The sequence below is a fragment of the Oncorhynchus mykiss genome, chromosome 13 (genome assembly GCF_013265735.2).
Source record: "Oncorhynchus mykiss isolate Arlee chromosome 13, USDA_OmykA_1.1, whole genome shotgun sequence".
Lineage (NCBI taxonomy): Eukaryota > Metazoa > Chordata > Actinopteri > Salmoniformes > Salmonidae > Oncorhynchus > Oncorhynchus mykiss.
This window is the reverse complement of record NC_048577.1, coordinates 13,519,344-13,543,873: the sequence shown is the minus strand read 5'-3', so window position 1 is coordinate 13,543,873 and position 24,530 is coordinate 13,519,344. Positions and strand designations below refer to the sequence as shown.

At 43.8% G+C, this 24,530-nt stretch overlaps 2 protein-coding genes across 11 annotated transcripts; both read left to right on the top strand.

Annotated features, from left to right (window-relative positions):
* The first annotated feature begins 1,805 nt into the window (after positions 1–1,805).
* On the top strand, positions 1,806–17,895 carry LOC110485687 (interleukin enhancer-binding factor 3). Of its 6 annotated transcripts, none has more exons than XM_036940328.1 (20): positions 1,806–1,951; positions 2,550–2,710; positions 3,486–3,600; positions 4,567–4,784; positions 5,735–5,909; positions 6,200–6,377; positions 7,978–8,075; positions 8,708–8,803; positions 8,952–9,063; positions 9,202–9,299; positions 9,570–9,681; positions 9,830–9,958; positions 10,137–10,345; positions 10,761–10,880; positions 11,232–11,357; positions 11,672–11,839; positions 13,409–13,526; positions 13,784–13,822; positions 16,061–16,474; positions 17,110–17,895. In XM_036940328.1, exons 2-20 carry the CDS (start codon positions 2,586–2,588, stop codon positions 17,241–17,243), a joined length of 2,784 nt encoding a protein of 927 aa, XP_036796223.1. In that variant the 5' UTR covers positions 1,806–1,951; positions 2,550–2,585; the 3' UTR covers positions 17,244–17,895. The 6 variants fall into 6 exon arrangements, with proteins under 6 accessions (XP_036796223.1, XP_036796224.1, XP_036796225.1 ...); XM_036940329.1 differs by having other exon boundaries at positions 1,823–1,951; positions 2,553–2,710; XM_036940330.1 differs by lacking the exon at positions 1,806–1,951 and adding an exon at positions 2,079–2,099.
* Positions 17,896–19,173: 1,278 nt separating this feature from the next.
* Positions 19,174–24,530, top strand: LOC110485686 (tartrate-resistant acid phosphatase type 5). Of its 5 annotated transcripts, none has more exons than XM_036940319.1 (9): positions 20,261–20,363; positions 20,818–20,961; positions 21,162–21,252; positions 21,670–21,869; positions 22,063–22,187; positions 22,630–22,792; positions 23,068–23,250; positions 23,628–23,777; positions 24,007–24,530. In XM_036940319.1, the coding sequence occupies exons 3-9, from the start codon at positions 21,162–21,164 to the stop codon at positions 24,124–24,126; spliced, it is 1,032 nt and encodes a 343-aa protein (XP_036796214.1). In that variant the 5' UTR covers positions 20,261–20,363; positions 20,818–20,961; the 3' UTR covers positions 24,127–24,530. The 5 variants fall into 5 exon arrangements, with proteins under 5 accessions (XP_036796216.1, XP_036796213.1, XP_036796214.1 ...); XM_036940320.1 differs by lacking the exon at positions 20,261–20,363 and adding an exon at positions 20,528–20,543; XM_036940321.1 differs by lacking the exons at positions 20,261–20,363; positions 20,818–20,961 and adding an exon at positions 19,174–19,192.

The following is a 24,530-nucleotide window of genomic DNA, read 5'->3' as shown; positions in this document are numbered from 1 at the left end:
CCCTCCACAAATGTTTTGTTAACAAACTATAGTTTTGGCAAGTCAGTTAGGAAATTTACTTTGTGCATGACACAAGTCATTTTTCCAACAATTGTTTACAGACAGAATATTTCACTTATAATTCACTGTATCACAATTCTAGTGGGTCAGAAGTTTACATACACTAAGTTGATTGTGCCTTTAAATAGCTTGGAAAATTCCAGAAAATTCTGTCATGGCTTTAGAAGCTTTTGATGGGCTAATTGACATAATTTGAGTCAATTGGAGGTGTACCTGTGGAGGTATTTCAAGGCCTACCTTCAAACTCAGTGCCTCTTTGCTTGACATCATGGGAAAATCAAAAGAAATCAGCCAAGACAAAGATTGTACTTTTTGGAGAAATGTCCTCTTGTCTGATGAAACAAAATAGAACTGTTTGGCCATAATGACCATCGTTATGTTTGAAGGAAAAAGGGGGAGGCTTGCAAGCAGAAGAACACCATCCCAACTGTGAAGCACGGCGGTGGCAGCATCATGTTGTGGGGGTGCTTTGCTGCAGGAGAGACTGGTGCACTCCACAAAATAGATGGCATCATGAGGGAGGAAAATCATGTGGATATATTGAAGCAACATCTCAAGACATCAGTCAGGAAGTTAAAGCTTGGTTGCAAATGGGTCTTCCAAATGGATATTGACCCCAAACATACTTCCAAATTTGTGGCAAAATGGCTTAAGGACAACAAAGTCAAGGTATTGGAGTGACCATCACAAAACCCTGACCTCAATCCCATAGAAAATTTGTGGGCAGAACTAAAAAAAGTGTGTCTGAGCAAGAAGGCCTTACAAACCTGACTCAGTTACACCAGCTCTGTCAGGAGGAATGGGCCAAAATTCACCAAATTTATTGTGGGAAGCTTGTGGAAGGCTACCCGAAACATTTGACCCAAGTTAAACAATTTAAAGGCAATGCTAGCAAATACTAATTGAGTGTATGTAAACTTCTGACCCACTGGAAATGTGATGAAAGAAAGAAAATCTGAAATAAATCCTTCTCTCTACTTAATTCTGACATTTCACATTCATAAAATAAAGTGGTGATCCTAACTGACCTAAGACAGGTAATTGTTACTAGGATTAAATGTCAGGAATTGTGAAAAACTCAGTTTAAATGTATTTGGCTAAGGTGTATGTAAACTTCAGAATTCAACTGTATCTTCACCAGTTTAGATATCTCAAATAACACCTAGCTGTTGTTTAGATTTGTTGTGCTTCTGCAGATCAGAAGGAACGTGTGTTGCGTCTCACCCAATTTGATAAGTTTGAAGTGTCGTGTGTGTCTCTTCGGAATCGGGCACCCCTCAAGGGGGTTATAGTTGGCATCTCGTGAGAAGTTGATTTTGAAGAGATTCAAAATATTCCTGGGGTGATTGATGCACATCGGATTAATTGTGTGATGAATGGTGAAAAAGTGAAGAGTTTATCTGTTCTTTTATTTGTTGATATGGAGACTCTCCCTACTCAAGTGCAGTTGGGGTATATAAACTACAGAGTCAGAGCATTTATCCCAAGACCAATGGAGTGTGGCCATTGTAAAGCTTTTGGTCATGTTTCAAGTGTTTGCAGAAGGGAGAAGCTGAGATGTCCAAGTTGTGGAAAAGATCATATCATGTGTTTTAAAAGTGAGAAAAATGTGAAATGTTGCAATTGTGGTGGGAACCATGAAGCTAAGAGAATGAGGTGGCCAAATTCAGGACTGTCCAGAACATTTCATATGCACCTGGTGTTGCTGGATTCTTCATTTGTGGGACAATGGCGGACTACAACCACTAAAGGTGTATTGCCGCCACCCACTGGATGAGTTGAAGAACCAAAACAAGGTAAAAAAAAAAAAAAACATCGTCATTATTGCGCGACACCGCGCAGCTCCACGCCCCCAAACAGCGCGATATTACAGTGCCTCCTTCCTTCTCAGGTGAGTGTTTTTAACGATATAGAAAAGGTTGTTGCTTTAGTGTTTGTAAATGAACACAAACGTTCTGCTAGCGATGCATTTAATTGCAGTTATGTGCTGAATTAACCGTCAAAAATGTTGTAGCTTACCTTGCTAACCACAGCATCTGGTACGGTCTCTGATCTGGTAGTATCATGCTAGCTATCTTGCCATAAAAATGGCGTCGGCACCGAAGGTTGAAAACAAATTATGTTAGCCCAATTGGTTTGCAGCGTGTTTAATTTAGTTTTAAAACCAAATTACCAAAAGCTGTATGGACAGCTGCTTACACATTTGGTGGTAAACAAACAGTTAGTTAGCATAGTTTACCTACACTTCGATTTTTAAATTGTATATATTACCTGCACGTTTTTGTGCAACTGCCTGGTATGTTTACGAATGTTAGCAAGGTAGTTACCGCAGGGATGTCACGTGGTGTATAAGCCTGCCGTACGTCACACTAAAGTTTCACCAAATGTTCTTATACAAACTGTATATAGTTTTCTTTGCCATGTGTTTATCATGAGGTGGTGCATTGTAGAGAGAGTGATTTTCAATGTTTCTGTTACCATGGCTACAGCAGGTGTCACACAGGTGGCAGTTAAAAGACAAGCTCATGGCTATGGCAGCAGAGCCAGTGCCAGATGCAGTCTGGGACGAACGCCAGGCCTATGAAGAGCTCCTGTACTGGGACAGCCTGATACAGCGAGGCCATCGCCTGCTACCACACGACTTTGACAGGTACTGTATCGCTCCCGGGTGAAGTTTCAATGAGGTACAGCTCTAGGGTCCACATCCCAATCCTAACCTTAAAGGAAAACTCCACCTAAAACTATATTTGGCTATTTGTTTCATTAGTCCATTGTTGATATAGTCCCAAAGTATTATGCATGTCAGAAATATAGAGTTTTCCAGACAAAAACATTCAAAATACAAAAATATAGCCAGTATGATGGATTTGCATTATATGGTGCAAAAAGCTGTCTAAAGATGGCTGGGCATTCAAAAAGGCAAGACGCACGGTTGATTTATTACAATAAGAACATAGATTTCAGTTTTCCTTTATAAATAGTTTTCTTACTGTGTGCCCAACTGACCACGACCCACATCTCACGTACCCTTTTCCATCATACCTGCTGTATTTATGTATTTTGAAAGTTATATGTCTGGAAAACTATATTTCTGACATGCAAAAAATATTTTGGGACTAAATCAACAACAGACGAAGAGTTTCTGGGTGGCATTTTCCTTTTACCATTAGTGGGGGGAAATGCAAGGGACACTGACTGAAGAGCAGTGCCTTCTCTCATCCATGACTTTTACTCTTACTCCACCTGGTTATAATAATGTTACATTATGACAACTACAATGTAGTATTTCTACACACAGGGCATTTCAATTCTCTCCAAATGTTGCACTAATCTCTGCCAAAATTGGTCGATGTTGAATCTACAGAGGTAAACTTAGTACTGTAATTGGTTTCTATTCTAACTACTTTGTCTCTCTCCCCTCCCAGATATGAGGAGCTACGCTACTGGTATGACTGTCTCTGTTACGAGGAGGAGCTGAGGCAGTACGATGAGTACATCGCCGCCATACAGGAGATCGAGGAGAACCGACCCCAAACTGAGGTTCAAACTTCCACCTCGACCGTTTCCACGTCGATACAAATTCCCTGTGTGTGTGAATGTAGCCCGGGCTAATGCCTGTCACCTCCGAATGAACACAAGGATTGGAGAATCAGAATTATCCCTAGGTGTTGTGTTGAATTCTACTTGAATTCACCTGTACAGCACAGGAGGCTGGTTCATTATAATGGCTGGAATGGAGTGAATGGGATGGTATCCAGCACTTGGAAACTGTTTGATGTGTTTAATACCATTAACTCTGTTCTAGCCATTACTATGAGCCGTCCTCCCCTCACCAGCCTCCTCTGCGGTGCATACTGTTTATAGGCCAACACGAGCAGCCAATTGCACCTACTTTGATATGTTGGACAAATGGTCCTATGATTTGTTTCCAACATGATGGCCATTAATAAAATATTTTATTTCCCCTCTTGCTAAGAGGCATGTAATTGCAGAAGTTGTAGATGATACAGTAACTATAATTTTCCAGTCAGTTTTTCCCCTCGGTCTATTTGTACTTACTAGTCATACTGGTTTTCCAAATCATTCACACACATCCTATTCCATTGGAACAAATGAAAGCAGTGCTTAGGGCTGGCTCGGTAACTGTATGACTGTGTAACCGACGATTATGGATGAAGACTGCTATGAAAATAACATAACTGTTTTAATACCACAATGTTTTATTTAAAGTTAATGAACTTTACCCAAAAGCATTAAAGTAAAATAAGCCTGCTTCACAACTAACAGCCAATATAAGGAGAGACTAGAGGAGACAAAACTAGCCTGTTTTAGAATTTTGTGCTGTGGAACGAACAGCTGTCTAAAGATGGCTGGGCATTCAAAAAGGCAAGACGCACGGTTGATTTATTACAATAAGAACATAGATTTCAGTTTTCTTACTGTGTGCCCAACTGACCACGACCCACATCTCACGTACCCTTTTCCATCTTACCTTCTCTCTTCCAGGCCCCTCCGGTGCGCACGCCTCCCATGCGTATCTTCGTGAGCGACGACCGCCACATGATGGCGAAGCACGCGGCGGTGTACCCATCGTCTGAGGAGCTGGAGGCGGTGCAGACAGTCATCTCCCACGTGGAGTGTGCCCTCAAGACCGTCTCCGACCTGCTGGATGTGGAGGCCGGAGTCGGTGTGGCGCCTGTACCTGTGGAGGGGGCAGAGGAGAGGTAAGAAAGACTGACCAAAGACCCTGGTACTGTAGGACCTATGCCAGGCGGTGTCAGAGGAAAGCCCATAAAATTGTCAGAGACTCCATTCATCCAAGTCATAGACTGTTCTCTCTGCTATCGCATGGCAAGCGGTACCGGAGCACCAAGTCTAGGACCAAAAGGCTCCTCAACAGCTTCTACCCCCTCCCCCCTTTTGTACACTGCTGTTTATTATCTGTGCATAGTCACTTCACCCCCACCTATGTGTACAAATTACCTCAACTAACTTGTACACCCGCACACTGACTTGGTACCAGTGCCCCCTGTATATAGCCTTGTTATTGTGTTACTTTTTATTATTACTTTTTACTTTAGTCTACTAAATATTTTCTTAACTCTTCTTGAACTGCACTGTTGGGCTTGTAAGTAAGCATTTCACGTTAAAGTCTACACTTGTTGTATTTGGCGCATGTGACAAAGTTTGATTTGATTTGTTTGGAAACGCTTCCTTCATCATTTCCTTGAGTTAAGCACAGATTGATACATGATTGGATAGCTGAGAGCAGGATTAACATCCTATTACTTTCACTAATCCAAGCAATTAAGATATGTGACTCTTAGGCTGCAGGTAGCTTAGTGGTTAAGAGCGTTTCGTCAGTAACCGAAAGGTCGCTGGTTCGAATCCCCAAGCTGACTAGGTGAAAAATCTGTTGGTGCTCTTGAGCAAGGCACTTAACCCTAATTGCTCCTGTAAGTCATTCTGGATAAGAGCGTCTGCTAAAAGTCTAAAATGTCATGAATACTTCAATATAGGAAGACAAGATGCATTTTTAGAGAGCGAGAGAAAGAAAGTGAAGGATAACAGTATATCTAATCCTGGATATGTGTGCTTCTTCATATCTTGTAGAATTACTTATTGCATTTGTCTCTGAATAAGCATTTCCTTGGTTCTCCCTCCCCTGTCCCAGCGAGGTGGCTCCCCCCCCAGAGCGTATCCTGCGTGGGGTGATGAGGGTGGGCCTGGTGGCCAAGGGCCTGCTGCTGAAGGGAGACATGGACCTGGAGCTGGTGCTGCTCTGCACTGAGAAACCCACCGTCACCCTGCTCAAGAAGGTGGCTGAGAACCTCTCCACCCAGATTGAGGTAGTGTATCTATTTTGTTGAACCTTTACTCAACCAGGAAGTCCCATTGCACTCAGAAGACCACTTTCTCAATGGAGACCGATATCCTTCGATGATGTTAACGTTGTCTCTCTTTGGTAATTTTGAAGTGAGAGTATGAGAGGGACCGAGAGAGTTGCAATAGGACCTATATTTAAAAGGTATTTTTGGTTGTGAAAGGTGCTGCCTCTATGCTAATATTGTCTCTCTTTCTGTACTGTAAGCCAAAATCCTAACTGATTTATTTTCCCATCATTCCAACTCTACTAAAGCTCGTCACAGAGGACAAGTATGAGGTCACCCAGATTCCAGAGGAGGCGGAGATTGTGATCAAGAGCATCAAGGAGCCCGTCCTGACCCTAACCATTCACCTGACCTCCCCCATGATCCGCATGGAGGCTGAGCCAGAGGGTGCCGGAGCTACCACCCCCCTGGAGGAACCACCTGGAGGTATGACCCCCCCCAGGGACCAGCCTCCAACCTGGCCAGGAGGCTGGGACTACCCAGCACAACCACGGCTGTGTTCAGGGCACAGCGTTGTGGGACGTCTCGGATAGAAATATGATGTAGAGATCTATTTGTGATAGATATGTGCACCAATAGATATTATGTGTGATACTTCTATCTGCAATGTTCCACAACATTGTGCTTTGCTGAATGTAGGCAGCGCTGGACTGCACTTAACAGCAGGCAACTTCAGATCAGCTACAGCAACAGCTGATAATCTATGTGTTACTATTCACTTAAAGCATGTTACCGTGCAGCTCCCTACTGATCCATACACTGAGACACCATTTAAATAACTGATCAGTCAATATAGAGATTAGTGGAACCTGCACAGTGGCTGCTTTAGAACCGATGCCAGTGAACAAACAATCTGATTGGTTCTTCACTGGAGTTCTTCTATTCGCTGTAATTATGTAACAAAACGGCGAAAATCTTCATCGATACAATGCCTCTTTTAGTCGTTAATAATGCATTGTGTAATAATGTTTTTGGTGATTTTAATAACAGTAATGTACGACTTAATTTACAGTTAATTGTATTGTTCAAGTTAAGAAATGAAGGCTTTTCTGAGAATGCCAGCCAATGCGCGGATATAGATTTGATTGCATGTGTTTTTAATGCAGAACAGTGTAACGTGAGGCTCGTATTGCAGCAAAACTGATCGGCATGACAGGTAATGTTTTTGGATCCTTCCTTTGACCTGCCTGGTTGAGGAAAGGATATGGAAGGGAAAGTGTATGTGAGAGAGCAATATGTGTGATGCATGGGGGTGTATGTGAGAGAGGCAAAGGGGATGAATGTGATCTAATTAAAAGTCAGGAAAAGGTCATTTTGAGTTCAATCCGCTTTAGTAGCTACGTCCTCCAAGAGAATGGCCTTGTCTTGGATCAAGGCCAGATTTGGTTGCTGGGGGAAGCCAAGCTGAAGCCAAGCAGTTATCAGTTTTGCTGCAGTACCGAGCCGACCACAAATGCATTCTGATTCCAACTGCCTTGTACAGTAATTCCAAACCTGATTGATTCTCTCTTACTAAGCCTTCTAGTGTGTCAGTTTTTAGGGACGCTGGACCTTTGACCAACTGGCCTCTCATTCTGTCTCGGAAAGGTGCAGAGCAGCATGACCCAGTTAAGGGGTACTAAGACTAGGCTTGATTAAGACTAAGAAATCCCCCCAGCAAAACCTTATATTGAGAAATATTATGCTCTGGTACCCACTGTGAATCTGATGGCTAGAGTACACTCTCATCACTTAGACCTAGCATAGAGTTTTTTGCTACAGGGTGGGTGGGTGGGTGGGTAAATCCATTCTCTATAAATGCGGGGAGTCCCCTTCAATCAAATTTATTCATAAAGCCCTTTTTACACCAGCCGATGTCACAAAGTGCTGTATAGAAACCCAGTCTAAAACCCTAAACAGCAAGCTATGCAGATGTAGAAGTCCTTGTCCTGCCTTGGGAAAAGCTTCCTCCTCCCCAAGCCTCGAGACAGAAACCCCCCTTGGTCAAACCGTACCTTGTCTTCTTATCCCACCCATCGACCAATAGAAAAGCTAACGGTCGACAGCGATGCGCCGGCGGACGTTCTGGACAGGCAGAAATGCCTAACTGCCTTGGCATCTCTCCGCCACGCCAAGTGGTTCCAGGTTTGCATCCCGTCTTTACTTGTCAAATAAAGTGTTCAAATGTGCCTTTTTATTCTGCCTTGTCCCATAATGAGTTGTGAGTTTGTATGCTCTCACAATGCCTCATTGTTTTCTATGATTTAATTCTGTCTTCCTTGGAACTATATTGCTGTTATTTGCTAGTACAACTGATATTGTAGCTACGTTGTTTTTAAGGGTCCCTACACACTATGTAACCATCGCTCGTTTAGAGGGGTTGGGTTAAATGCACATTTCGTTTGAATACATTAAGTTGTGCAGCTGACTAGGTATCCCCTTTCCCTCCTAATTAAGTGTTTGGCTCCAATGGTATATTGGAGGAATACTGCACTAACCTTCCTATGCTACCTCTGGGTGCAATATTCCTGATGACTCAGTGCTTACACAACTGGTTCAATTCGACTCGTATCAGGCTTTTCCTTTGTGCTGTCCAGGAATATTAGCCTCGTGAGCTGCCTGCATCATGTAAGCTCGCGGGATCATGCGGCTCGCGAGGCTACTGGAATATTGCACCCCTTTTATTTATTTGATTTGCCAGTGCTCTAGGTAGGTAGGTAGGTTGTTGGATATCGCACCCTTTTTGACTCCGCTCGGCCCGTGCTTGTCTCTCTCAGGCTAAGGTCAACGACCTGAAGTCGGCCGCCATCGTGATCCGTATCATGAGAGACCTGTGTAACCGCGTCCCCACCTGGGCTCCACTCAGAGGATGGGTGAGTCAAGTCAAACTACTATAATACATGTAATATTGACTATAATGATATACATGTCATACAATAAATTATTACATTGGGTGGCAGCGGTGGGGATCCAGGTCTGAACTAGATTCATTATCTACTGTTCTCTCTCTGTTCTGTCAAGCCTTTAGAGCTGCTGTGTGAGAAGGCCATTGGAACATGCGATCGGCCAATGGGAGCAGGAGAGTCTTTCCGCAGAGTTCTCGAGTGCTTGGCGTCTGGAATCCTGATGGCTGGTAAGTCTTTTATCCCTAAAGACCTGTATTGGGTAAATAGAGAAAATAGAGCTTAGCCTTGCAGAACACCTCTCAGAATAATATAGAAATGACGTCCACCAAATTAAACTAATTCAAATGTTCTTCTGTTGTTCAAAGACGGTCCGGGTATCAAGGACCCTTGTGAGAAGGAGAAGGTGGACGCCATCAGCCACCTGGACACTCAGCAACGTGAGGACATTACACAGAGTGCCCAGGTAAAACAGGCTTCAGTTTTATTCGGTTAGGTGAAATATTTATGCCTATAACGTTCCAGGTAGAATTGTAACAAATGGAGCTGACATGATTCCCTACTCTACTTGAAAAACGATAATATCTGTTCTACACAAGATTTTTTTCGCTGAAAGTTCTGTTATGTTGCGTCCTTAACACGCCCCAGGTAGAATATCAAATATCAATTGTGTTATTCTCTCCCATGTGCTTCCTTTTGTGATTGACTGTGTTCTATGTTTGCTTTTCCCTGTCAGCATGCCCTAAGGTTGTCTGCGTTCGGACAGCTGTACAAGGTGCTAGGGATGGATTCCCTGCCTGCCAGGGAACCAAGGAGGACCATAGGACCAGGTCTCAGAAACTACGGTTGTTAGTATCTCCTCAGTTTTTGGCAATCTTCCTGGCCTGTCCCATGCTTCTCAAATGTGACTTTCATATTAGCTGTCTAGTAGTAGTCTTGATGTGTTGTGAATTTGAACTTTTCCCGAACCTTGTCCCTTTTCAATGTCCCTACCAGCTCAGATCCTGGCCAGTTCCACCTACCCTCCCAAGAGACCTCATGATGCCGCGGACAAAGGGGGAGATGACAGCAAGAAGAGGAAGTCTCAGAAGTTCCAGAAATATCCAAAATTTCCTAGGAAGTCGTGTATGTATCCGAAGTGGTCTTCGAATGGGATATTTCATAGCTATTCTACCATTGAGGCTCTTTCTGAGGAGGTTACATTTGTTCCTGTTCTGATATGCTCTCTCCCTCTTTCTCCCCCATCTATTTCTTTCTCACTATCTCTCCCGGTCTCTCTTTCTGTCACCCTCCCTTCCCCCAGCCACAGAAGAGAAGCCCGGGGACTCTCCTATGGCCATGAACGCCCTGATGCGTCTCAACCAGCACAAGCCTGGTCTGCAGTACCGTCTGACGGGTCAGAGCGGTCCAGTGCACTTCCCGGTGTTCACCATGTCTGTAGACGTGGACGGCGATACATACGAGGCCTCAGGGCCTTCCAAACGCACCGCCAAACTCCACCTAGCTGCCAAGGTAAGGGGTTGTATGCCTAGGCGAAAACATGCTAGCTGTACCAATAGACTTCCAGTCATTGCGCTAACACTAGTTAGCATTAGCGTGCAAATCTACCTGCAAGTTCCTTCATACTGCACGTAGAAATGGTATCCACGACTCTGGGTAACTAGACACATCTCGCACTATCCCTTTAAGATGATGGTTAACTGGTACAACACAAGATGGTCCCTGGAATCAAATGTTACTCTCTTTGAAAGAAAGAGTAGTGTTTCTCCTCTCTCTGTAACCTTCGCTTGCTTTCATCAAAGTGTTATGTCGTTGTTCTCCAAGAATGTAATCCACTGATTTTGCATTGAATGCCTTGTCGTCTGTATTGACTCTGTTTTATAATGGCTGCCGTCCACCAAGTCCTCTCTCTCTCTGTCCGTCTCAGGTCCTGCAGAAGTTGGGCCTGCCCACTGGGGCGGATGTGAAGATTGAACCAGGCGAAGAGGGAGGAGCCAACGTACCATCCACACCTACAGCAAGTGATGCGTCCATGGCATCTGACGAGGTAGTCATTCTCTCTATGTTCTCTGGCTTTTCCCTGTTACTTTTTGAAATGGTTGACTTAATATACTTTCATAAAGCAGCACAAAGCATTGCTACTGTACCTGTAGACTTCCAGTCATTGCGCTAACGATAGTTAGCATTAGCTTGTGAAACCACCACTTCCTTCCTTCCTACTGCATGCAACAACATAAAAATGGTATCCGTGAGTTCATCTGCCTCTGGGTACGTAGAACAAGGTCTTAAATGCCAGAATCTCACAGTATACTTTCATAAAGCAGTTATGTTGCAATAGAGTTGTTGTTGATGATGTTCATTGGACTTGACTGTTCTGCTATGTCTTCCATACTATCAGAACGGTCCCATCCTCACTAAGCACGGGAAGAACCCAGTGATGGAGCTGAACGAGAAGAGACGCAGCCTGAAGTACGAGCTCTCTGCTGAGACCGGGGGCAGCCATGACAAGTGCTTCGTCATGGAGGTCAGTCAGTGGCAGAGGGGCGGGGTTTGCACGCTTGGGACAATTCTATTGATTCATTGCGCAAGGATTTGGAAACTACAGTAGATGAATAACCAGTAAGGTCGGGGCTTGTATCAACAAAGCATCTCAGAGTAGAAATAGTGATCTAGGATCAGGTCCCCCATGTTTATGTAGAATCTTATTCATTACGATCTTAGATCAGCACTACCACTCTGAGACGCTTTATGAATATGGGCCCAGATGTAGTTGACAGAGCAGGATGTGGAAACACAGTAACCAGCATGTCTCTTTGTTACCACCTCCGCCACTCACAGGTGGAGGTAGATGGACAGAAGTTCAAAGGTCGAGGCTCCAACAAGAAGGAGGCCAAAGCCTACGCAGCCTTAGCTGCTTTGGACAAACTTTTCCCAGAGGGGGCGGGGCCCTACTATAACCCTCACTCTGACCCCAAGAAGAAGAAACCAGTCACATACACTTCCATGGTAAGACATTATATAAACTCAGCAAAAAAAGAAATGTCCTCTCACTGTCAACTGCGTTTATTTTCAGCAAACTTAACATGTAAATATTTGTATGAACAAGATTCAACAACTGAGATATAAACTGAACAAGTTCCACAGGCATGTGACTAACAGAAATGGAGTAATGTGTCCCTGAACAAAGGGGGGGGGGTCAAAATCAAAAGTAACATTCAGTATCTGGTGTGGCCACCAGCTGCATTAAGTACTGCAGTGCATCTCCTAATGGACTGCACAAGATTTGCCAGTTCTTGTTGTGAGATGTTACCCCACTCTTCCACCAAGGCACCTGCAAGTTCCCGGACATTTCTGCGGGGAATGGCCCTAGCCCTCTCCCTCCGATCCAACAGGTCCCAGATGTGCTCAATGGGATTGAGATCTGGGCTCTTCGCTGGCCTTGGCAGAACACTGACCTTCCTGTCTTGCAGGAAAATCACGCACAGAACGAGCTGTATGGCTGTTGGCATTGTCATGCTAGAGGGTCATGTCAGGATGAGCCTGCAGGAAGGGTACCACATGAGGGAGGAGGATGTCTGCCTGCAATGACAACCAGCTCAGTCCGATGATGCTGTGACACACCGCCCCAGACCATTACGGACCCTCCACCTCCAAATCGATCCTGCTCCTGAGTGTAGGCCTTGGTGTAACGCTCATTCCTTCGATGATTAACACGAATCCGACCATCTCCCCGGGTGAGACAAAACCAGGACTCGTCACTGAAGAGCACTTTTTGCCAGTCCTGTCTGATCCAGCGACGGTGGATTTGTGCCCATAGGCGACGTTGTTGCCGGTGATGTCTGGTGAGGACCTGCCTTACAACAGGCCTACAAGCCCTCAGTTCAGCTTCTCTCAGCCTATTGCAGACAGTCAGAGCACTGATGGAGGGATTGTGCGTTCCTCGGGCAGTTGTTGTTGCCATCCTGTATCTGTCCCGCAGGTGTGCTGTTCGGATGTACCGATCCTGTGCAGGTGTTGTTACACATGGACTGCCACTGCGAGGTTGATCAGCTGTCCGTGCTGTCTTAGGTGTCTCACAGTACGGACATTACAATTTATTGCCCTGGCCACATCTGCAGTCCTCATGCCTCCTTGCAGTATGCCTAAGGCACGTTCACACAGATGAGCAGGGACCCTGGGCATCTTTCTGTGGGTGTTTTTCAGAGTCAGTAGAAAGGCCTCTTTAGTGTCCTAAGTTTTCATAACTGTGACCTTAATTTCCGTCTGTTAGTGTCTTAACAACCATTCCACAGATGCATGTTCATTAATTGTTTATGGTTCATTGAACAAGCATGGGAAACAGTGTTTAAAGCCTTTACAATTAAGATCTGTGAAGTTAGTTTGTAAAAATCCAAATATCTTTGAAAGACAGGGTCCTGAAAAAGGGATGTTTCTTTTTTTGCTGAGTTTATCTTTCGTACACACACTGTAATGCACCTCACAATACTATAGAATCATGACTAGGAATAGCCATGAATTAATCCACACACACCATGATTAGGAACTCTTTAGTGACCTCTGACCCTCCCTCAACAGCATATCCCAGGCTTTGGCACTATTCGAGGCATTCCAACTGACACGGAGCCTAACAACCGGGGCCGCGGGCGAGGCAGGGGTCGAGGAAAGCCTACAACTGGCAGCAGCTACAACCAAAGTAGGACGCTTCACTTGGACTGTCTGTCTCAAGATCTAGACGGGCCTTAAGGCCTTTAACCTCATCTCTGTGAGAACATGCTCTTATCAGAAAATCATTCAAATATGGCTTATTTTAGATTATTTAGTAAATAAGTTTATGATTAGACAATAAGCCTATAGTCGGACTGTTCTAGAGAGCTTGTTAGGAAATCGTCCAACTCTTTTGGGCTCCTTTGCGTTAAGGTAATAAATGTATATCTCTTTTCTTGTTAACAGCAAGCTACCGTTATGGAAGCAGTGCTGGCTCTGGTTATCGTAAGTGTCTTCTCTCCACACTGTTGTCAAGGGAACTAATGAGTGATAGGTTAGGTGTGTTCATTTGTGTTTGGTAACTTATCTATTTAGCCTTATCTATTCTATAGCCACTATATTCTATTGAGTCACTGGTACCCATTTGAATTCCTTCAAAAGTACTTCCTTCCTTCAAGTATAATCACTAGAAATCCATGAATTAGATAGCCATGTGCCCCCCTTGCATCACCTGTATAATCATGTGTAATGATTGAATTAGTGATTAGGCCTACTTCAAAGAAGGGAGGAATGGGGCCCCAGAAGTGGGATAAGGGGGCCCTGACTGCTAGCTTTGCTTTCTGTCCTCCTTGGCCTCTAAGTTGAGTCTTAACACTTACACATTGCTTCTCTTATTTAAACCCTAGCATCTCTCTCCATCATGTTGACTTAAATGCTGGGGCTGGGCTGCAACACAATGTTGAGCATTTGTCATAATAATAATAATAGTGTACACTGCTCAAAAAAATACACTAAAACACTAAAATAACACATCCTAGATCTGAATGAATGAAATTTTTTTTTTCTTTACATAGTTGAATGTGCTGACAACAAAATCACACAAATTATCAATGGAAATCAAATGTATCAACCCATGGAGGTCTGGATTTGGAGTCACACTCAAAATTAAAGTGGAAAACCACACTACAGGCTGATCCAACTTTGATGTAATGTCCTTAAAATAAGTCAAAATGAGGCTCAGTAGTGTGTGTGGCCTCCACGTGCCTGTATGACCTCCCTATAATGACTGGGCATGCTCCTGATGAGGTGGCGGATGGTCTCCTGAGGGATCTCCTCCCAGACCTGGACTAAAGCATCCGCCAACTCCTGGACAGTCTGTGGTGCAACGTGGTGTTGGTGGATGGAGCGAGACATGATGTCCCAGATGTGCTCAATTGGATTCAGGTCTGGGGAACGGGCGGGACAGTCCATAGCATCAATGCCTTCCTCTTACTGGAACTGCTGACACACTCCAGCCACATGAGGTCTAGCATTGTCTTGCATTAGGAGGAACCCAGGGCCAACCACACCAGCATATGGTCTCACAAGGGGTCTGAGGATCTCATCTCGGTACCTAATGGCAGTCAGGCTACCTCTGGCGAGCACCCAAAGAAATGCCACCCCACATCATGACTGACCCACCGCCAAACAGGTCATGCTGGAGGATGTTATAGGCAGCAAAACGTTCTCCACGGCGTCTCCAGACTCTGTCACGTCTGTCACATGTGCTCAGTGTGAACCTGCTTTCATCTGTGAAGAGCACAGGGCGCCAGTGGCGAATCTTGCCAAACTTGGTGTTCTCTGGCAAATGCCAAATGTCCTGCACGGTGTTGGGCTGTAAGCACAACCCCCACCTGTGGACGTTGGGCCCTCATACCACCCTCATGGAGTCTGTTTCTGACCGTTTGAGCAGACATGTGCACATTTGTGGCCTGCTGGAGGTCATTTTGCAGGGCTCTGGCAGTGCTCCTCCTGCTCCTCCTTGCACAAAGGTGGAGGTAGCGGTCCTGCTGCTGGGTTGTTGCCCTCCTACGGCCTCCTCCACGTCTCCTGATGTACTGGCCTGTCTAATGGTAGCGCCTCCGTGCTCTGGACATTACGCTGACAGACACAGCAAACCTTCTTGCCACAGCTCGCATTGATGTGCCATCCTGGATGAGCTGCACAACCTGAGCCACTTGTGTGGGTTGTAGACTCCGTCTCATGTTAAAACTAGAGTGAAAGCACCGCCAGCATTCAAAAGTGACCAAAACATCAGCCAGGAAGCATAGGAACTGAGAAGTGGTCTGTGGTCACCACCTGTAGAACCACTCCTTTATTGGGGGTGTCTTGCTATTTGCCTATAATTTCCTGTTGTCTATTCCATTTTCACAACAGCATGTGAAATTTATTATCAATCAGTGTTGCTTCCTAAGTGGACAGTTTGATTTCACAGAAGTGGGATTGACTTGGAGTTACATTGTGTTGTTTAAGTGTTCCCTTTATTTTTTTGAGCAGTGTATAATAAGACTAATTCAAAGGAAAATAAACAGTATTTTTACTTCCTATTTGAAGTTGTTTGGCTGAGATCACTATACATTTCTCAGTTTTTCTCAAAAAGATATCCCCTTCAAAGCATTTGCTAAGTGTTCCCTCCAACCAATACTAAATGTCCTCCTTTCACCAATCACACTATCGTAACTTCATTGTCCATCCCTCCCTCAGACAATCTGTACAGTATGGGTGCAACAGAGGCTGCTTCCACAACAACCGCCTCCACCGGTGACGCCTCCACAGAGGCAGATGCCAGCGGCAACACCACCGGCTACGGCACCTTCTACCCCGAATCATCCTACACCACACCGGCCATAACCGCCTCCGCCACCTCGGCCGCCATGACCGCCCAAGCCCAGGTCGGTGCATCTTCCCTGGGTGACTACCAGTCGGTGCCCCCTCCCCTGGACCAGCAGAGCCCCTATAGTTATGGCTACGGAGGGGATAAGAAGAGTCTGCTGACTGCAGCTCAGTCTCAAGCCCAACAGACCCAGCAACAACAGGTGGACTACTCTATGTACAGTACAGCCTACCCCAGCTCTGTCACCGGGGGCCAAATGTACAGTTACGGTGAGTGGGGATTTGGTGAGTGGAAATCTATATAAGGGGCCAAAGGAGGCCCCTACCGCCACACACACTCATACACGCATTCATATACCGGTAACTGCTCGATGTAACAGTGCCTTCAGAAAGTGTTCTTACAGATGATAATAATGATGTGTGGGGTACAGAGATGAGGAAGTCATTCAAAAATCATGTTAAACACCATTATTGCACACAGAGTGAGTCCATGCAACTTATTAAATACTGGAATGTAATTTAGCCTTGTCATAACGAAGGGGTTGAATACTTATTAGCTCAAGACATTTCAGCTTTTCAAATGTTTACATTTCTAAAAACATAATTCCACTTTGACATTATGGGGTATTGTGTATAGGCCAGTGACAAACAAATTCACGTTTATTCGATTTTAGATTCAGGCTGTAACACAACAACATGTGAAAAAGGTCAAGGAGTGGGAATACTTTCTGAAGGCACTGTATGTGTGTGTGTATACTAATATATAGATTTTTATCTGGTATTATTTCTGATATTGGTTCTGTCTTTAGTCACTTGATATCCAAATGTGGTCTTAATAATGGTTTAAAGAGTGTTAGTAGAGCATCTGATTGGTTGATTATTTAATGTCTTGTTCTTATTGATGTTTCATTGGTCCGTAGGCTACGGCAACCAATCGAGCTTCAGCATGTATGGGAACGCCTCCTCCCAGGGCTATGGGGCGGCTGCTACTCCCCAGACCCAGCAGACCTCCTACCCCACGGCATACGGAAACATGAACTATCAGTACAAATAGGGGGTACCACACACACACACATCCCTCTCTCAAGCCCCCCACCAACCCTCTAAAGCCTTCCCCCAGAGGAAAAGAAGACCCTCATGTCTTTCTCTACTTTCATTATATTGATCTAATATTGATGAATCCTAAACCCTCAAGTCATTTTCACCATCACATTATTTCATAGACCAGACTATCTATTTCTTTATTTACCATGTGGTAAATGTAACCTACATGTGTCTAACAAGTAGTTGAGTTCTGTATAGGGATTACAAAAAGGAAATAATAATAATAGTGCTTTCAGGATGATGCTGTCTTGGGTCATAGACTTCTTGTTTTGTTCAAGTTTCTTTCTTTTTTTTCCTGTTTCTTTTTGACACTTTTTCTGTTGTCAAGCCACCCGAGGTTGAATGTGAATGTAAACGGAGAATCTGTTCTTATTTCAAAGACTTGTTTTCTTTACATTTTTATTTTCAATTTTAATTTGAATCACTGTTATGTTTTAACTGTTATTATATTAACCAGCAGTGTGGTAAAAAAACAAGTTGACAGTAACTTGCATTTTTATGTGAAAGAGCAATGGAAATGTGTTAATTGCTGTTTCATTGGAAGGTTTCGGTAAAAGGCTTGTATCTGGTTGTTTGTAAGAATAAATTACTTTTATTTTGGAGTAAAGTGTCATACTGACCACTTTTTTTCAGACCTGGGTTTAAATACTATTTGAAAAAATGTCATACTTTTATCTGTGCTTGATTAAGCTTGCCTGTTGCAATGCAAACAATAGAAAGGTCCCAAAAGTGCAAACTCAAACTCCAGGCAGCCTAAAGCAAACGCTCAAAGTATTTGAAAGGTATCAAGTAGTTATTGAACCCAGGTCTACTGTGTTTAGGCTTCTTCTCCACATGGCGACCGATCCCCTCACATGTTTTCATGCTGCGAGCCAACTTGTTATTTATTACCTTTAATTCTGTATTGAATATAGACTAAATCCTATAGTTGACCTGACTGGCAGTGGTTACATTTTAAATCCCTAGAAAGACTATGCTCATCTTGAGCATCACTTTAAAATACCAGGGATGTTCATCACTAACATTAAGATGCCGATCATGGCTCATGAATTGTGAGCCAATGACCCAAATGCTTTCTCTGAAGGAATGCAATGCTTTAGTTTCTACTCTTAGCCAATAGCCACTGAATGCACTTCCTCATTGTGGTTCTAGAGCCTGGCCTACCATACCCCACTGTATGTACTATAGCTAGAAGAGTTTATTTGCAACTTACAACAATCAGTTAATCATTCTTCAAAAACCATATGACATAAATGAAAAACATCCATTGTGGTGTACATTTTACATTTAAATATAGCCCCATATACATGCAATATTGTTTTATTCACAGCTTTTTTCCACAATTCTGATTAACCTCCATACATATTCTCTGTCCTGTTCTACTACTACAGGGGTGTCACTCATTCCATGAAGGGCCTATTGTCTGCTGTTTTTGTTGTTTAAGACCTAGACTACCAGGTGGGGCGAGTTCCTTACTAATTAGTGACCTTTAATTAATCAATCAAGTAAAAGGGAGGAACGAACCCACAGCCTAACATGGAATCAGCTTGAGCAGAGAGGAAGAGGCGATGCGAGAGGGATAACGGCCCAAAATCTGTTTTCTCCATCAGGTGGTGTTTTTTCGCTCGCCAAGCTAGTAGTTTTTGTGTGGAGGTCAATGAGTGTCGAATTTGGTTAACAAAAAATGTAATGGCTTATTTGCGGCGTGTGGCTTATTTGATCTAATGTACGTTTTGTAATGCTTAGGTTGTTCTGAGTCTACTGATATAAGTAGGACAGGTAACATCCTGGCAAATTTGAGAAAAAAAACACTATTGGAGTTTATCAAACGGATCAATCACTCGCCACCAGCATTTTCTATTGAACTGTGATCGTGTCTGCTGCAAACATGGAGACCATGTAAGTCCCTCCTGTGTTTCACAGCTGTGATTGGATAAGTTAAAAGTAGCATTGGAAAAAGTCATCAATATAGTTATCTATCTATACAATGCTGCTACATACGTGTGTGTAGATATATATATAGACCGTACCAATCAAAAGTTTGGACACCTAGTTTGGACCATATTCAAGTGTTTTTCTTTATTTACTATTTTCTACATTGTGGAATAATAGTAAAGACAAAAAAACTGAAATAACACATGGAATCATGTAGTAGCCAGAAAAGTGTTATTCTGTGCTATTCTACAATGTAAAAATAAAGAATACCCTGGAATGAGTAGGTGTGTCCAAACACAGCTAGAATGGGTCCCAACTGATCCCGTCCATTTTGAAGACATTTATTTTCATTGTTAGAGCGGCCAATTGAGTATCTGGTCAATATAATGGATAATCTGTGGTTTGACATGTTAGATCATTGATGTGCAGCTCTTTTGACCTCATGACCTCAGGTCATGTTTCTGAGAATCTGCCCATACATTGACAGATGAGTGAATATGGCAAGGTCACACAATGCTGCTAGGTGGGGCCTGGTGGGGTCATAGAGGTAAATGTACAGTAGTAAACATCAGTGAAGTGAAACTAGCTGTGATTTATAAGCATGTAACTTTGTAAACATATGATTCTAAACATATGATTGGGGGGGGGGGGGCATTCCAAGAAAAGGAAGAAGACCCCTTGCTCAAAAGCAATCCATCAAGCCTTCAAGATACCGGTGAACAGAGGATAAGGAGAGAGAGAGAGCAAACGGAGGAGAGGGGGGAAGAAGGAAGTTTGAGAGATAAGGAGAAACACTGAGGTGGAAAATGTGGAGTCTGACCATTAGCTTTTATAACCAATGTCAGTCACATGCTGCCAGCACTCCTTCTCTGGTCCCAAGACTGACAAGGGTGTGAGCAACTGTCATGCTCCAGTGGCATGGTTGTGGTCTGGGTTTGATCACAGACTGGCCTGGGGTTGTGGCTGGGGGTGGGGCGGAGGTTGTGGCTGGGGGTGGGGAGGGGCTGGCCCTGGGGTTACCTTGGTTCTATCAGGACAGACAGACAGGAGCTGATAAAAGAAGAGTGGAGACTGACTCGAGTTGACCCAGCTGCAGTAGGACACTCAGGACAACTCACCACCATCACTTATCACAGTGAGTGTATTTACATGACATTCTTATCAACTTGTAGGGTTTCAGTGTAGGAGAAACAGCACTTTCAGGATTTTTTCATAAGGAATATGGCTGGCTATTTGTTTTGATCTGCATTTTCTGTTTTTACTCCATGTAAAGTTGACTGCTCCGTATCTAGGTTTTGGAGAAGTAGTTCTGTAGGTGAGATGTAGGTTATTTAAAATAATTTGCTAGGTACAAAACTTCTGCTAGATTCAATTCTTTGACACTTCTAATGCAACGGGCATGAGAGAGATGAGATCACGAGTCATGACCCTTCCCTGGGTCATGGTTCGACCGGATACAGCTTATGTCAAATTGGATTCAAAAGTTGAATTTGTTAGCATTTTAGCTAACCCTAACATTAACCTAATTATCCTAACCGGCTATGAATGGTCAACTCTGACAAGCTGTATTACTGTCTTCCCTGCCACAGTGGTACTAGAACTCTGATTGGCAACAGCGAGTCCCAGCTGGGATTGGTTAACTCACTAAACAATCAATAAGCAGCCATTTTGGATTTACAAGAAGTGGTGCTTACTCTGGGGAAGATAGAGAATTGAGTCTGTCAACACATGATGTAAGAGCCTTGGTTACTTGTGGTAGTTTTCTTGCTTAGTTGGTGCAATGTAAGGTTATTGCTTGTGCTGAGTTGGCAGTGTTTGCATGTTTTAGTTTCAATCTGTAGTTTGTGCTTTGTCATCTGTATTCCTAACATTGGACTTGGATTTTGTCACATAAAACCAAAGCAAGTTATCATGAATTGTTTTTGTCCTTCAGATGGCCCTTCACCTGTTCACCCTCCTGCTGACTGCCCTCCCTGTGGTCCACTGCCTCCCCACTGCCTTCCAGGACCTGGAGCAAAGCAGTAGTATGTACATTTAGAACAGTGGTGGCTGGTGGGAGGTGCTATAAGAGGACGGGTCTCATGTAATGGCTGGACTGGAATAAATGGAATGGTATCAAATATATGGAAAACCCATGTTCGACTCCGTTCCATTGATTCCATTCCAGACATTACAATGAGCCCGTCCTCCTATAGCTCCTCCCACCAGTCTCCACTGCTATTTCAGTTATACTTCTGCTGACGCATCCCATTTGGCTACAAATCAATCTGTTATAGTAAGTTGTGTGTGTGTATACACTACATTTTGAGACGCTATGCGTTTGGAGGATGTAATGGGTTTGATTCCTGCATGGGCCTCGTACACTTGAACTGTACATTTCTTTTGTTAAAAGTGTCTGTTAAATGGTTATAATTCTACATGTATGGTGGTTTCTCCCCCAGAGAACCAAACGTCCATCCGGTTCCTGGCTCTGGGGGACTGGGGCGGGGTGCCCTACCCTCCCTACATCACACCGGTGGAGAAGGCTACAGCCTGGGAGATGGGAAAGATAGCAGAGCAGATGGGCGCAGACTTTGTTCTTGCCCTGGGTGATAACTTCTACTACTCTGGAGTGAACAGTGCAGATTCCCCAAGATTCCAGGTCAGTTGTTAAGCAGAGTTACTCCAGCTTTGGCAGAATGGATCAAATATCCTTACTTTCTTTGCTGTGAATGTTTTTCTGATCCTAATGTAAGTTGCTGTGTCTGTGTTACATCTTGAGGAATTTTAAATGTGTATGGTTTGCAAACGGAATGCGCTTGTTTATCAATCTAAAATGACCTTTGCCCTCTCAGGATACCTTTGAGCGCGTGTACACGGCTGACTCTCTCAACATTCCCTGGTACATCCTGGCTGGAAACCACGACCACGCGGGCAACGTCAAGGCTCAGATCGACTACAGCCGCAAGTCTGACAGATGGTAAGAAACGGACACTTAGGCGAGACATCTCACTCGCTCCTCTTTTCTGGTTCATGAACTAAGCAGACAAGACCCAGCTGATAATGCATTGGTGCCTATGGGACAGCCACTCCTTCAGCAGAACGGAACTGTGACCCTTTTTTTCAATGGTAAACGGCCTGAGTGGGACATCTTCATTTATCCACTGTCTTTGCTTAGACCTTATGCAAGTCTTTGACAGCATAAAACCTTTACATTTTTTCGTATCTGTTCATCATGAATGTTTTATCATGCAGCAGAATCAGTCTTTTCAGTGCATAACCCTAGTCTGCATCCCAAATGTCTAAAATAGTACACTGTTGGGATTAGGGTGTCATTTGGGATGCAGACCGTTTCACTGAGCTGTTTCTATCTTAACCTTCATTGATCAGTCTTCATTCATTGAGCCTCAATCCCCCCTCAGGCGGTTCCCTCACTACTACTACGAGCTGAACTTCCGTATCCCCAACACCAAGCGCACTCTGAGCATCATGATGCTGGATACAGTGATGCTGTGTGGTAACTCTGACGACTACGATGATGAGAAGCCTCGCGGACCCCTCAGCACCATTGAGGCCAACCGACAGGTACACAACTGCACTGTTAAATAAAATGTTTTTGGCTTCAACTTTTAAAGTCACTTTAAGATTTGAGATTCTATTGACTGACTGACTTTGTTCCACCGACCCTGTCAACCTGACCATTGTTGCAACTGGATGTACTTTTTACACTTGTTATTATTCTTGTCCTTAAGTTTAATTAATTGCAACTGCTGACAAATTCTCCATCAGAAATCCCAAAAACAATGTAATAGAGGAAATGATCAAGAACTAAGTCTTAATTTACTGTATCCACCTACCAGCTGACCTGGCTGCAAAAGAGGATGGCCCAGTCCAAGGCTGACTTCCTGCTTGTGGCTGGTCACTACCCGGTGTGGTCAGTGTCCGAGCACGGCCCCACAGAGTGCCTCCTGAAGAGACTACGCCCCCTTCTGGTCAAGCACAAGGCCACTGCATACTTCTGTGGTCACGATCACAACCTGCAGGTTTGCGGAGGTTTTGAAACTTAATTTCGCATAGTCTTCTCCTAAACTATTAAATTCTATCAACCAGAGGGTTGCTGTTAGATAAAGGAAGGCCATATGGAAGATGGATTGTTTACTTTAGCGTGTCACTTTAGCATTCTCGATTTATTGATGGATAATGTTAAGTTTGGGTATGTCATTTTAGGTGAAAATTGAAAAAAAGGGGTGAATACTTAAGCGGTTTTTAAGTTGCATCATGGTATTGTTCGGAATGACAAACTGTAGAAAAATGTTCAACACAATGAAAAATTATTTTCAGGTAGTGGCTCTGTTTTAAAATGTTTGCGCTCTTCCAAACATGACCCTGACTGACACCCCCCTCCCTATTCTCTCCTCAGTACCTGAAGGAGTCTGGTGTGGGCTATGTTGTGAGCGGTGCCGGTAACTTCCTGGACCCAGACACGCGTCACTGGCACCATGTCCCCAAAGACACCCTCAAGTTTTTTACAGGCCAGGCCTCTACCCTGGGAGGCTTTGTCCACGGAGAGGTCAGTCATAAATAGAATTGTCCATTCTACTGTTTTAATGAATTGTCGTATCTGTATACCGTTTGTGGTTTTGATACTTGTAGACTGACTTTGGATGTGTCACATGGCAGCCTATTCTCAATAGTCTCTGATCAATAGTGCACTACATGGGGAATAGGGTGCCATTTCAGACGTACATTTGCCGTTCCCGGAGGGGGGGGGGGATCAATAAAGTTGTATTGTATTGAAGGTAACCAAGAACAAGATGACCCTCACCTTCATCCAGGCTAAAGGGACGTCTCTGTACCGCACTGTCTTGCCACGCAGGGACATCGATGATGACCAAAATGGCAGCGACGACAAGGATTAGCCTTAGTGGAAGAGATGACGAAATAGACGGTCACAATTGACCTGTGTGTATATATATGACCGAGCCCTTAAATTAAGAACTACATTGATTTATTTTACAGTACTTCTACTTTAGCAGTTCAATTCTGTCAAATTACAATTTACTCAGATGTAGTCCTTTGTAAGGGCTAGATATTGACCATGTACAATAGGATGGATGGCTGAGGTGTGGATACAGACGGGCAGGTATTATAGCTCATGTTTGGTGGATGGATGAGTTTAGGTTGAGTTTTTAGAAAACAACTTTGGCATTATGAGTTTGCCTGAATGTAGCATGAAGGAGAATAATGTATTTTAATAAATAAGGAAAGGATGTTGTACGATTTTTTTATGTTCATTTAAAGAATAAATAACCTTTTGGATTTG